General features: G+C 47.0%; 1 protein-coding gene and 2 long non-coding RNA genes across 3 annotated transcripts in view; all 3 read left to right on the forward strand.

Moving 5' to 3' along the window:
- On the forward strand, positions 1-2,349 carry ACTRT3 (actin related protein T3; the record flags this gene model as incomplete). The annotated part of the gene is made up of 2 exons (XM_006150306.3): positions 1-158; positions 1,245-2,349. Coding segments are annotated over 2 exons (1,077 nt in total), but the record flags the coding sequence as incomplete, so codon positions are not given.
- Positions 2,350-6,934: 4,585 nt separating this feature from the next.
- Positions 6,935-13,418, forward strand: LOC102488102 (uncharacterized). The gene is made up of 3 exons (XR_334786.3): positions 6,935-7,800; positions 9,883-9,975; positions 13,358-13,418. It is a non-coding gene; the product is annotated as an uncharacterized LOC102488102 (long non-coding RNA).
- Positions 13,419-13,431: 13 nt separating this feature from the next.
- Positions 13,432-14,701, forward strand: part of LOC106735049 (uncharacterized) — a 58,203-nt gene continuing 56,933 nt past the window's right edge. The window contains exon 1 of the long non-coding RNA XR_001370483.2: positions 13,432-13,476. This is a non-coding gene — a long non-coding RNA (uncharacterized LOC106735049). The remainder of the gene's footprint in view (positions 13,477-14,701) is intronic.

Raw genomic sequence — 14,701 nt, forward strand, 5'->3', positions numbered from 1 at the left:
GGGGCGATCAAAGCGGGAATGGCTGGGAGCCGGGAGCCCACCTTCGTCTATCCGAACATAATCGGTCGCGCCAAGCCCCCGGGCTGGACCGCGGAGGGCGCGTCGGAACTGTACGTGGGGGACCAAGCGCAGGACCGGAGACACTCGCTGTCCATCAGGTACCTGCTTCTGAGAGCAGGACCCCGTGGGATCCGAGGGAGGGGGCCCAGGCCTAGGGGCCCAGGGGTGCAGGAAGGATAAGGAAGCGAGGACGGGGAAGTCTCTGCCAGCTGGCTACTGCAAATGCGAGGGCCACACATTTCGCGGGGTACCAACACCTGCAGCCCGGACTTCATTTGCTGTGTTAGTACATGTATGTTCACACGTGTAAAGAGCTCGCGGGTGCTAGACAAGGTCGTTACAAATGTTACTTAATTCATGGTATCTTTTGCCACTTAAGTTAGTCTCTTCAATTAATTAAAACAATACTGTGACGATTTCTCATTTTTTTAAAAAAAAGTCACAGTCTTGGGGAACCAGCAGATGGCATAATGGTTATGTCGCTGGACTCCCATGTAGTGAACTGGGGTTTGAGTCCTGAACCCCGGGGCTTAAAACACGGAGGGGCGCATGTGCCTGTGTGCCCCAAATCGCAATAATGAAGATAAGGAGAATGGAGAAGGGATTGCAGCACCGCTATCGCAACGGGGTGATTTCTCACTGTCTCTGTCTCTCCATTGAATCTCCACGCCCTATAGCAAAAATCTCTCCCCCCCCCCCAAAAAATGGATCAAAAAAAGCATGGAGGGAACCAGCAGTTAGCATGATGGCTATGTCGCTGGACTCCCACGTAGTCGACCGTGGTTCGTGTCCCGGACCCGGTGGCTTAAAACTCACGCCGGGCGTGTGTGCGTGCGTGCCCAAGATCCCAAGAGGAGAATGGAGGAGAAGGGATTGCGGCGTGACCATTCCCCCTGGGGGGTGATTTCTTGCTTTCTGTCTCTATGTCTCTCTCTGTCTGTCTGGCAAGCACATGCGCCCTATAGCAAAAATCTCTCCAAAAAAAAAAGAAAAAAAAAAGCATCGAAATTTCCAGAGGACGGTACTGTGCTAATTTTCACTTGAGTTGCCTTCTCCGTGAGGCTGAGGCAGTTGTTGCCCATAAAGGGTTAACTGTAATGAATATGAGGATTAACCAGGGGTGAGAAGAGTAGGCTCTGGAATAAATGAAGAAGCTGCCATTTGTCTTATTATTCTCCCTACAGCTACCCAATGGAGCGTGGGCTCATTGTTTCCTGGGGGGACATGGAGATCGTGTGGAAGCATATCTACGAAGAGAACCTGAAGCTAGCACCCAGTCATAGCCCCGTCTTGATTACCGAGCCGGCACTGAACCCGCTGGCCAAGCGACAGCAGACCACGGAAGTGTTTTTCGAGCACCTGGGGGTTCCCGCCTTCTACATGTCCATCCAGGCCGTGCTGGCTCTCTTTGCTGCTGGCTTTACTACTGGGTTTGTGCTGAATTCAGGTGCCGGAGTGACCCAGTGTGTGCCCGTCTTTGAGGGTTACTGCCTGCCTCATGGAGTCCAGCAGTTAGATCTGGCAGGCCTTGACCTCACCAACTACCTCACCATGCTGTTGAAGGACCATGGGATCATGCTGCTCAGCACTGCAGACAGAAGGGTTGTGACAGACATTAAAGAGACCTCCTGTTATGTAGCAGTGAACTATGAGGAGGAAATGGCCAAGAAACCTGCTCAGGTAGAGAAAGTTTACAAACTGCCCGATGGGAAAATCATCAAGCTCCACGACCAGCTCTTCCGGTGTCCAGAGGCCCTCTTCTCTCCATGTCTTATGAACCTCGAGGCCCCTGGCATTGACCAGATGTGCTTCAGTAGCATCATGAAATGTGATATAGATCTGAGGAATTCCTTCTTCTCCAATATTATCCTTGCTGGGGGATCCACCTCCTTCCCCGGTTTAGACAGGCGGCTGGTTAAGGATGTTGCAAAGGTGGCACCTGTCAATACCACCGTGCAGGTGACAGCTCCCCCAGAAAGGAAAATATCGGTGTGGATGGGAGGTTCTATTCTTGCATCTCTTTCTGCCTTCCAAGACATGTGGATCACTGCTGCGGAATTTAAAGAAGTTGGACCCAACATAGTACACCAAAGATGCTTCTGAAATACCGGCAAAATGGTTGGAAGGAAACGTTTTGAATATATGTGACAGAAAAATTTGGATATTATATGTTTCTGGGAGAACAGAAAATATTTCAATTATTGGGATGTCTACGTCTGTTGCATTTCTAGAATGGGGGGTGGATAATAATCATAAAGCAGTAAAAGAAGTGTTTGTTGAGTAGGACCATGTTAAAAGCTACAGGAGACACTATTCTTTTTTTCTTTTTCTTTTTTTTTTTGGAGAGGTTTTCGCTATAGGGCGCGTGTGCTCGCCAGACAGACAGAGAGAGACATAGAGACAGAAAGCGAGAAATCACCCCCCAGGGGGGATGGTCACACCGCAATCCCTTCTCCTCCATTCTCCTCTCGGGATCTTGGGCACGAACGCACACGGCGTGAGATTTAAGCCACCCGGTCTGAGACGTGAACCGCGGTCGACTATGTGGGAGTCCAGTGACAGAGCCATTACGCTAACTGCTGGTTTCCCCCAGGAGACACTATTCTTGACCTTAAAGAGCTTACATTTCCCAGAACAATGTGTGATACAATGTGCTGTGTGACAAATGAGTGAAGAGATTTTAGCTTGTATCAACAGTTTGGGGAAGAAGGTTGCTGTGGTGAGGGAAAACTTGGTAACAGGAGTTTGCCATCATGGGCAGGGTTGGCATTAGGGTAGATAGGGAGAAAAAGGAAGAAAGACAGCCAAGCAAGCATAATGGAATAAGCATTGGGCCATATGGGAGAACAAAGAAAGCATAGCCAAGGCTTGTTGAATGGACTGACTTTTTAAAATGTTATTTATTTATTTATTTATTTATTCTAATGAAGACTCGTGGAGCAGAGTGAGCTATGACTAGGATGATAAATGAAGGCCAGCAACTCAATAGGTTTACGTGTTAAATAGTCTATGCACAGAAGGAAACCAAAAGTAAGAGAAATAAAGGGAGCAGCAGATGGCATGATGGTTATATCTCTGGACTCTTACATAGTAGACCAAGGTTCAAGACCTGGACCCCCCCGCCCCAGTTTAAAACTCAGGTCCATTAGGTGGTGTGGTGATTAAGGTGCTGGACACTCCCACATGGTCAACCACAGTTTGAATCCTTGGTGGCTTGCTTTTTCACTTTCTCTGTCTCTGTATCTCTCTCTGGTCAAATTAAAATGAATGAATGAATGAATAATTAAATAATTCTTTAAAAAAACAACCACCACAACAAAATAACTCATGCTGAGTGCACATGAGTGTGTGCCCAAAATCCCAAGAGAAAACTGGAGGAGAAGAGATTGTGGTGTGGCCATCCCTGCTGGGAGGTGATTTCTTGCTTTCTGTCTGTCTCTCTGGCAAGCAAAAACTGCTCTAAAAAAAGAAAAAAGTGGGTACCAGCAGTTAGCGTAATGGCTATGTCGCTGAACTCCCATGTAGTCGACCGTGGTTCTAATCCCAGACCCAGTGGCTTCAACTCACACCCGGCGTGTGTGTGTGTGTGTGTGCCCATGATCCTGAGAGGAGAATGGAGGAGAAGGGATTGCTTGGTGGCCATCCCCCCTGGGGGGTGATTTCTCGCTTTCTGTCTCTCTGTCTCTCTGCCTCTCTGTGTCTTTCTGGCAAGTGCATGTGCCGTAATGTTAAGATGAAGGGGTAGGCGTCTGTAGAATAAATGGACTGAGAATGCCTTGGAAATCTGGTGATCAGGTAGAAAGTTATTAGTCCACATGCAAAGTAGCCAAGTCTTTTACTCAAGATAATAATAGAAATTAGAAAGAAGAAATTATGAAAAAAACTGACAGCCTTGATCCCTAATTAAATTGATTCGAAGGGAAAAGAAGGGTCTGAGATGACACGGGTACCCAGGAGTACAGTGGAAGTACTGTGACTCCCAGTACCCAGTATCCAGTACCCAGCACCCAGTACCCACTCTGTGCTAGATGCAGTGTGAACTCGGGAGCCAGATCCCATTCTGAACAAGTCGCCTAGCAGAAGCAGTGGGATTCACATCTTCATTGTAGTAACACCAGGTAGGAAGTGATTCAGTGTCCGAAGAGAAGTTAAACATGCTGAGGGGTCTTTGAGAAGGTCCAGTACCCATCAAGGGCTCAACAAGACTTTCCCATAGATTTGGCTTTGGGGTTGGCCTTGAGGGACAGTTAAAATTTAAACCTAATAGAGCGTCTTTTTCTCTGAATTTAGGGGCAACATATGTTGTTGGTTAGGTCCAGACTCTGCCATCCACCAGTTGCATGATCTAAGCACATTTTCTAACATTTTGAAGATAAATCTCCCCATCCATAAAATGGGGTTGCTGTCTCACAGGGTCACTGCGAAATTCAATGAACTAATGTACTGAAAGGTACTTTCAAAATACAGTAAAATAGTTTTTTTTTACAAGTCCAGTTCAGATACTACTACTTCTGTGTAGTATTTATTACTTTGTGTTATTTAGCACATTCTTTTTTTATAAAAGCATTTTATTTAACTTTATGTATTTATTTTAATCAGACCAGAGAGGGACACAGTGAGAGAGAAAGAGAGGGAAAGTGAGAAAGCAAGCTGCCAGATCCAGGATGCAAACCGTGGTCAGCCATGTGGGAGTCCAGTGCCCTTAACCACCACTCCACCTGCTGGCTCTGTGTCCTCTGGCACATTCTATTACTAGAATTGATTCTAGTAATAATCTTCAATCTAGTCTATTACTTATACTTCTGGTAAACATCTAATTTATGCAGCCTCATCTTTTGGCTTGCTATTCTTTCTGCCCTCGCTAGAGATGCTCTTAGAAGGCAGGATGGTGTTTTTCCTTTGATTTCTGTCCCCTTCTCTGATGTTTTCTATGGTGCACTTCCAGGACGTACCCGACAAAAAGAACTGACTAGATGAACATTCCTGGCAGAGGGAACTAACTAATAGGACCAAGGTTCTGAGGTGTAAAGTGATGGGCATGTATGTGGAACAGGGAGTAACTCAGTTTGCTCTGAGCAAAGCATTTGTTAAGAGGTCCATTTTATTTTTTGGCACATGTCTTATTTAAGTTATTTTGAGCAAGGTAATATTAGGCCTGAGTGGACAGAGAAAGAGCAGCTCAAAAGGCCCAGGAGTTACATTCTGTGAGGCTTAAACTTTTTAAATCAAGTTTGTGTTGGCTAATCATTGGCTGGGCCTACTAATTGTTTTCATCTCATTGGCTCCATCAAATGTGATGGGGCCCACTGATTCATCTCATTGGCTTTAGCAAATGTAGCCGAAGGTCTAGATATCCCACTGAACTCTTGCCTGCCTTCCTTGGGCGGGGAATTTTCTGCCCTGTGGGGGTTCCCCCCCCCTATCTTAGCCACATGGGCAAATGCTCTGGCACCCTTTCCCAATTCCATTTGCTAGCTTTGTCCTGCTTCACCAGCAACCAGTCAGGAATAGTCTGTACAGACTCCAGCCTCTCCACAGGATCATAGACGATCCTTTTCAGGTAATCTAGAGGAACTAAAATGTGAACATTCCATTTGGTTATATTTCCCCTGCCCATATACTCGTCACAAACCAACTCCCTTTAGCATTCTTCTAGATCAGATCAGATCTCAGATTGAGAACACCAGTCAAACTTTGAAGGCCAGTTACATGTAAACCACAACTACTGGCCATCATAAAAATCTGCGACAATTTACGGTGGATTGATCCTTTCCTGCAGAATCACAACACAGCATTACTCTAAAGCAAAGACAATAATTAAAAAGCCTCCCTTTCCTGGGCCAGTGAGTGGTGTGGTGGTGAAAGCACTGGACCCCCGTATGGTGAGGTGTGGTTCCAGTCCCAGACCTGGTGGTTTGCTTTCTAGCTTTCCCTCTGTCTCTGTCACTCTCTGGTCATCTTGCTTTCCCTTTCTCTGTCACTCTCTGGTCATTTCGCTTTCCCTGTCACTCTCTGGTCATTTCGCTTTCCCTTTCTCTGTCACTCTCTGGTCAAATTAAAACAAAATAATAAATACCAATAAAAAACATTTTTTTTTAAGAGATTTTCACTGTAGGGCGCATGCGCTCGCCAGACAGACAGAGAGAGACATAGAGACAGAAAGCGAGAATTCACCCCCCAGGGGGGATGGTCACGCCGCAATCCCTTCTCCTCCATTCTCCTCTCGGGATCTTGGGCACGCACGCACACGCGCCCGGCATGAGTTTTAAGCCACCGGGTCCGGGACATGAACCGCGGCCGACTACGTGGGAGTCCAGCGACATAGCCATTATGCTAACTGCTGGTTCCCTAAAAAAAAAAATTTTAAAGCCTCCCTTTTATTCCGTCTTTAGGACTAGAATGAGGTGGGCACGTAGGAGAAACCGAGGAGAAAGCAGTCCAGTGTGAAAGGGCAGGACAGCAACTCGGACGCAGCCCACTGAGCCCAGACAAGATTTTTGAGTAGTCAACCTTGACTGGGTATCTATCTCAGTCAAGTTCCCCTCACAATGTGATGATAAGAATTTCAAATCACTGCTCCGTGTCCTTGGCCCTAAAACTTCTGTGACTATCACTGTCTTTGAGTCTGTCGAGGTGCACCGCGCCCGTTCCACCGGGGATAGAAGTGAGCGCTCCAAGAACCGCCAACGTTAGTTTTGCATTTATATTATGTCGTGGGGGAAAAAAATAAAATCCCAACGTACTCCGACGTGGGGGAGGGGTGCAGATCGTCCACATGGCCAGGAACCGGACTTTAAAAGAAAATAGCTTGCACAGTCTACTCTCGCGAGACGCGTGGCGGGAGGCCTTCGTCCAATCCGCGCGCGCAGCGCCTTCCCCTTTATAAGGACACCGGGCAGGCGGCGCGGAGGGAGTGGAGGGTGGGCCCGGGACGGGCGCGGACCCGGTAATCTAACCCTGACTCGCAAGAGGCGTAGGCGCCGTGCTTTTGCTCCCCGCGCGCTGTTTTTCTCGCTGACTTTCAGCGTTCGGAAAAGCCCTGTGGCCTATCGCCATCCACCATCCTTTCTGGAACAAACAGACAAAAAAAAAAAAATGTCAGCTGCTGGTCCGTTCGCTCCTCCCGGGCCCTGCGGTGGCCGCCAGCCCGCCCTCTCATCCCCCGCGTCCCGCCTAGAGGCCGCGGTCGGCCCGGGGCTTCTCCGGAGGTGCCCATTGCCGCCGCGAAGAGTTAGGCTCTGTCAGCCGCGGGCTCTCGGGGGGCCCGGGGCGAGGCTTAGGCCTCGTGGCCGCAGGGACAGCAACGGAGCGGGTCCCCGCGAGCCTGTGCGCGTCCCTGAGCCGTGGGACTTGCACCGGGGACTTTGCTCGGACAATCTGCAGCCGGCTCGGAGACGGCCCCGGAAGTGTGCTTTCACTGGACCGGGGCCGCCTCCCGGTACCACCACGGGAGGTCGTGGACCCCCAAACCCTGCGGATTGGGCCGAGGTGCGGGCCAAATGGTGGGAGACGGGAAGGCGCCTGCGAAGTTGGCCTACGATGACAGCCGAGGTCGCCAGCTAGACGTTCCTGCGTTGATCTATATATTTTAGTCCTCCTTTAGTTCGCGTTTTTTAATTGTGTCCTGATTCTGCTGCAGATTTTGTTGAGGTTTTTACTTCTCAAAGTCGACCTTAACCAGTTTCCTCAATTGGGTGTGGAAGAGCTGTGATTTTTGTTGTTGAGATCATTAAACATTTCGTAAGTATTTAAGCGAAATACCTAGTACATCTTCGAACGAAGTTGTGCTCTTTATTGGTCATTGCTTTTCATCTTAGCCTCTGCCTTTGAATGAGAAGTATTAAGTGGCAAAAGACCTTAAATCTATAGTGGAGTATGTTCTCTTTCCGTTAAAATTTTTCTTTTTTTTTTCTTTTTTGCAAGGGATCACGTGCTCACCAGAGAGGATGATGGGAAGTGAAAAGCAAGTCACCAGGTCCAGGACTTGAACTGTGGTTGGCCACGTGGGAGTTCAGCACCTTAATCGCCATGCTGCCTGCTGGCCCAATATTTATTATTCTCAACTGAGAGGGACAGTATCCTTGACAGTCTCTTCACATGCGATCAGTCCCCAGCCGGCCAGGATCACAGGCACAAGAGCAGGGAGAGAATAGGAAGGTTTCCGGCAGAGAACCTAGGACCTTCCGGTGTTGTCTGGACACCAGCACTAGATTGGTGTTAGCTGGGGGATAGCCCTTACATATTTGAAGTTTGTTTTTCCAGTGAGAGGGAAAGACATCCCTCACAACAAGGTGTCCTTGGAGAGCCTGGTGGGCTTGCTCCGGGCCTGTCCCTTGAGGCCCCAGGGTGGGAAGCAGGGACTACCCATGGGGATCCAGTTGGGTTACTGGGTGTCACTAAGCTGATGGCCTGCTAGGTTTAAAGGAATGCTTGTTAGGCTGTGTGCCCACTCGTCCTGAAAACTTAGCTCCTCACTCCTGCGCATGTTCATCCCTGGGCTTTGCCTTCACTTCCGTGGGCAGCTGTTCTGTGGGTACCTGCCAGGAGGGGGTCTGGCCTGAATGTACAGTTGGTGCTTGGCAGGAGAGCCCTAATCCTGCTCTAAGGGGTCAGTAAATTTATGAACACTATGTCTGTAGCATCTCTGTACCTAAAGTAAGTCCCTTCACCTGTCTCAACAAATTTCTTAGTGCCAACAGTTAGCGTAGTGATTAAGGTGCTGGATTCCCACATGACTGATCATGGTTCGGGTCCCAGACCCTGCGGCTTGAAACACGCAGGGCTTGTGTGTGGGTGTGCATGCTCAAAATCCCGAGAGGAGAATAAAGAAGGGATTGTGACCATCTCCCTTGGAGTAACTTCTCAGTTTCTCAGTCTCTATGTCTGGCGAGTGCACACACTGTGTAGCAACTATCTCTTTAAAAAAAAAAAATTCTTGGGGACCAGCAGGTGGCATGGTGGTTAAGGCACAGGACATTCCCACGTGGCTGACATGGTCCAAGTCCTGGACCTGGTTGCTTGCTTTCTCACTTTTCCTTTGTCTCTCTCTGGTCAGAATCTAAAAAATAATGGGAACCAGCAGTTAGCGTAATGGCTGTGTCGCTGGACTCCCATGTAGTCGACCGTGGTTCGCGTCCCGGACCCGGTGGCTTAAAATTCACGCCGGGTGGGTGTGCGTGTGTGCCCAAGATCCCGAGAGGAGAATAGAGGAGAAGGGATTGCTGCATGACCATCCCCCCTGGGGGGTGATTTCTCACTTTCTGTCTCTGTCTGTCTGGCGAGCACACGCGCCCTATAGAGAAAAAACCTCTCCGCCCCCCCCCCCCAAATAATGAATGAATGAGTAAATAAAAAATTAAAAATAAATAATTCTTTTAAAAAATTTAAAAAATCTTTACTCTTCTTAGCATTATTACAGTTAAAAGAGAGAGAGAGAACAGCTGGTGGCTTGATGGTCTTGGGAGCTGGATTCCACACGGCTGACCTTGTGGGTCCTGGACCCCAGCAGCTTGGGAAACAAGTGTGTGCATGCCCAAAATCGCGAGGGGAGGGAGGAATGGAGGAAGGATTGGGACATTCCCTACAGTAGGGAGTTCTGTTTCCAGAGAGCACATGCTCCTTCTGGCAAACGAAAAAGAGAGAGAAAGTGGAATCCAAGGTTCTGGGTGGTTGTCCAACCCAGAGAAAAGGGAAAAGGAAAAAGTTGTCCAACCCAAGGAAAAAGGAAAAAGAATTCTCTCCCTTCGACCCGGTTTTGTGGACAGGACGCAAGGAAAGGAAGAAACCAAGTTCTAGTTCTGATTTTGCCTTGACTTCTCTAAGTTCTCCAGAAAATGACCTCGCTTCATCACGCCTCTGCACTTGGACTGTGGGCTGAAATCCCGCCTAGAGACTGCTTGCGTTATTCAGAGGCAGGTAAATCGATGTCTTTTGTTCCTGCTCCACCTAGTGGTGCTTTTGCTTCTCCGCATTTACAAAATTAGTGGTGTGGGGCCTTGAGGCAAGGGGTGGCCCCAGATTGAGGCTGCTTTTTTCTCTCACTGCTTGGAAGAAAATGCTGAGATAATATGATTTAAAGATAATCCCACAGACATCTAACTCTTATATGAGGAAGTGCTTCATTAAAACAGATTTCTAACTTTTTTGGTACCAAAGTAAACTCGTACTTTAATGTCACTTCCCATGAACTTTTTGAAGTCCTCCTTCTGTCTATTATAAACATTCCAGGGCCGGCAGGTGGTGTGGTGGTTAAGGTTGTTGGATTCCCACATGGCTGACCAAAGTTCAAGTCCCGGAGTTGGCAGCTTGTTTTCTCACTTTCCCTCTCTATCTTGCATGCTCTGTCCCTCTCTGGTCAAATTAAAAATAAGTTAAATAATTCTTAAGTTAAAAAAAAAATTCCAAAGGAAAATTCTTTTTAATATTACATTTGATTTATTATTATTTTTCAAATGATTCTCTGTAAAATAATTTTGGAATAAGAAAGGTACACTGAGGTCATTCAATGAGATAATTTATGTGAAAATCTTTTGTAAACAATGATCACAAATGTGACTTAAAGTCTCAAGTTTTTATCTGGCTCTAGCAGATAAAGAAATTGATGCTTAGAGGATTTTTTTTTTGGAGAGGTTTTTGCTGTAGGACACGTGTGCTCGCCAGAGAAATCACGCCCTAGGGGGATGACTACGCTGCAATCCCTTCTCCTCCATTCTCCTCTTGGGATCTTGGGCACGCACGCGCACGCATCCGGCGTGAGTTTAAGCCACCGGGTCTGGGACTTGAACCGCAGTCAACTACGTGGGAGTCCAGAGACATAGCCATTATGCCAATTGCTGGTCCCTAGAGGTTTTTTTTTTTTTTTTTAAGTGTATATTTCTTTCTTTCATGAGAGAGTGCTAGAGCAGGGAAGGGACCGGTATCCTTGACAGGGTCTTGAGGTGCTGCCTTGCTCTCCAGCCAGCCAGCATTATGAGTGCACCTGTGGGCACCCCTGGTGTGTTTAAGTTTACCTGGGGTCTGGACCCAGGTTTCCCCCATGGCTCCAGCATCACACAGGGGTGCCCTTCCATCTGTGCCACTGTGGCTGGGCCAGCTTACAGTAGAAAGTTAAATGGTACACTTTCCACGTGTTTGTGCTTTTCGTTGCTGATAACAGAGCTAACGGGCAGAGTTGGCACCAGAAACTAGGCCTTCCGACTTCCCGTCCTGAGTTCTAGTCACTGTCACACCCCAGCCAATGTCGTTTGGCCTGGAGGAGATGGCTAGTATCAGCCCCGCCATTTTCTGGTTTAAAATAAGATAGCATCCTTCATTGTTACTTCTTTGTGATCTTGGTTCCCACCCCACATCTGCCTGCCTCCCCAACATGGGTGTGACTTACGCTGAAAACTCCAGTGTGCATTTCACCGTCTCACAAGTACAGTGGGTCCTCATTATTTGGCAGTGGTTGCATTCTGTACGTTTTTGTGTACACTGAATTAGTGAATTCTGAACCGCCGCTCCTAGAGGAAGTGCAGGATGAGTTTCAGGGAGCCTCTGGTCACAGTCTTTTTTGTTTAGATTTTTGCCATAGGGTGCATTTACTTGCCTGAGAGAGACAGAGGAGAAAAGTGAGAAATCACCCCCTAGTGGAGATGACCACACCATAGTCCCTTCTCCATTCTCTTGGGATTTCGGGTAATCACGCACATGCACCTCACGTGATTTTCAAGCTGCCAGGTCCGGGGTTCGAACTGCAATTGGCCATGTGGCAGTCCAGCATTTTAACTATCACACCACTTGCCAGCCCTGGTCACAGTCTTTTTATCAACAGATCAATGCATAATCTTGTTTTAAGTGTGTTTCTGTCTGAAGACACCTTAATACATGTTGTGGATTTATTAGTCTTGAACTCATGTCCAACAGGGCTGTAACTCATACCTGATGCAGCTTGTCTAACACAGGTATGTTTTCCATCAGGCTCACACAGCCTTCTTACACCTAGGGATGACAGACAGCACGTAAGCACTATGTACGGCAGTCATTTTAAATAGCAAAATTACCAACAAGAAGCACAAAAATGTGAAAAATGTGCCCTAAATAGGCCACAAAGGGACAGTTGTCTTTATTTTTATTTATTTATTTACTTTTTAGAGTTTTTTGCCTTAGGGCCTGTGTACTTTGGGGGGTGGTGGGTGAGAGGCCTTAACCACCACAACACCTGTTGGTGGTTAGATTTTTTTTTGTAAACATCAATGATTTTAAGATGTTGGTAGCTTGGGGATCAGCAGGTGGCATGGTGGTTAAGGTGCTAGACACATCCACACGGCTGACCATGATGCAAGTCTTGGACCTGGTGGCTTGCTTTCTCAGTTTTTTTCTGGTCATATTAAAAATAAAAGTGAATGAATAAATAAAACAAAATCTTTTATTTAGCAATTATTTATTTAATTCAATTTGTTGTTATTATTTTTCAGTTTGACCAGATAGAGACAGAGAAAGGGAAAGCGAGACAGCAAGCCACCAGGTCTGGGACTCAAACTGTGGTGAAACATGTAGAATCCAGTGCCTTTACTGTACCACCTGCTTGCCCCAATAATTCTTTAAAAAAAGAAAGATGTTGGTAGCTAATTTGAAATAAAACTTAAATATTGTTCAAATGCATAGTAAGAATTTGGCTGGTCTCCGTTCCTGAATCCTGGGAGGTTGTCTTGAAAACTCTTGTAATTGAGGGTAGAAGTGTCTCTCTTATTCACGGTGGTCCCCTTGGACAATACCTAATAATTTATGCAAATGGGATGACCCAGGATGGGTGCTGGTCATTCCAGAAGGACCAACCATGAGATCAGAGGGTTGAAGCTTTCCAGTGATATCGGCCCAGTTGGCCGGGAGGGGATCAGGGTTAACAGCTGAGTAACCTGACCAATGGTTTATCCAGTCATGCCCGTAAGGAAGCTCCAGTAAAAATTCTGCTTACCCAAAACTCGGATGTATTTCCCTGGGTGATGGTTCTCTGTATTGTTATATATCAATGGCTTGGGGAGATAATGTATCCCTCAGGATGTGAGAAGAACAATGGAAACTTTTCCTTTGGAGCCCTCTCAAGCCACACCCTATGTGTCTCTCTGACTGGCTCTGATTTGAGTGCTTTTGTTATAATAAAACTAATGGTATATATATATATATATATATTTTTTTTTTTTTTTTTTAAGAGAGATTTTTGCTGTATAGCATGTGTACTCGCCAGAGAGACAGAAAGTGAGAAATCACCTCCCGGGGGGGTTGCCATGCCACAATCCCTTCTCCATTCTCCTCTCAGGTTCTTGGACACGCACACACATGTGCCCGGCGTGAGTTTGAAGCTGTCAGGTCCAGTTGACTACGCGGGAGTCCAGCAACGTGGCCATTACACCATCTACTGATCCCTACAATAAAACTGTAAGTATAGCATTTTCCTGAGTTCTGTGAGTCACTCTAGTGAATTATCAAACCCAAGAGGGTAGCAAGACCCTCTGAATTTATAGCCACCAGGTCAGAAGTGAGGGTGGCCTGGGATCACTAATTTGAGGCAATGCCTGTCGTGTGGAGGACTTTACCCTTAACCCGTAAGTTGGCCCAGTTTGGTTAGTTGCTATCTGAAGTCATTGCAACAGGCCAACCAAAAACCTTTGGAGATAAAATCTGGGTCATCGTAGGCTACTAATTTGTGACTGTTGGTCTATGCAAATGCAGGGATGTTCAGAAGTCAGGGATTCCTTCTCTAGAAGTGTGAGAGTTGGGCTCTCCCACCCGTTCAAGGCTTAACCAAGATAAACATATTTGAGAGGAGGCTGCCCTGTTGGTATATTTTATAAGCCCTTAGAAATACCACTAAGAAGTTTAAATTCTTAAACTATAATATTCTGGAAATAATAGTGCTACTCCTTCCTCACATTATAGGAACTAGGGCATTTGCCCCAGTGGTTCTGCTTGAAGAATGGGCTTGTCCAGGGTCCATTTTGTCAGGTCCTGATGGGAGTGTGAGAAAGCTTCCACCATCACTTGGTGGAAATGAGGCCATTTCCCCTGCATGTTTTTGTTTGTTTCTTTGTTTGTTTGTTTGTTTTTTGAGAGGTTTTTGGTATAGGGTGCATGTGCTTGCCAAAGAGACAGAAAGTGAGAAATCACCCCTCGGGGGATGACCATGTTGCAATCCCTTCTCCGTTCTCCTCTCGGGATCTTGGGCACGTACACTCACACACCCAATGTGAGTTGAAGCCTCCGGTCTGGGACTTGAACCAGGGTGGACTACGTGGGAGTCCAGTGATGCCATCTGCTTTTCCCATCCCCTGCATGGTTTTTTACCTTGGTTAATATCTCCTTTCACAGGAAGGGATCAGAGTGTATAGAATCTTCATTTGTGTTGCCTCAAATCCTCTTGTCTTCCTTGAGCTATCAAGGGAACAGGAAGAAATGGGAGTAAGAACATCATTGTGATCCAGCACTCTTAGGCTGTTCTAACCTCGCTGACAATCTAGCAGAAGTCACCCAGCTCCCTACCTTGAAGGAGGTTGCATGAGTAACTAGTACTGCTAATGTCAGCAAGAGGAGAGCTCTGCCTTATTCTCGTACTTTGCAAGTTATCAGCTCACAGCGCTGGTGGGTGTGCTGCAGTTACTTCAGC

This window comes from Tupaia chinensis, unplaced genomic scaffold (assembly GCF_000334495.1).
Source record: "Tupaia chinensis unplaced genomic scaffold, TupChi_1.0 Scaffold000281_1, whole genome shotgun sequence".
Taxonomy (NCBI): domain Eukaryota; kingdom Metazoa; phylum Chordata; class Mammalia; order Scandentia; family Tupaiidae; genus Tupaia; species Tupaia belangeri.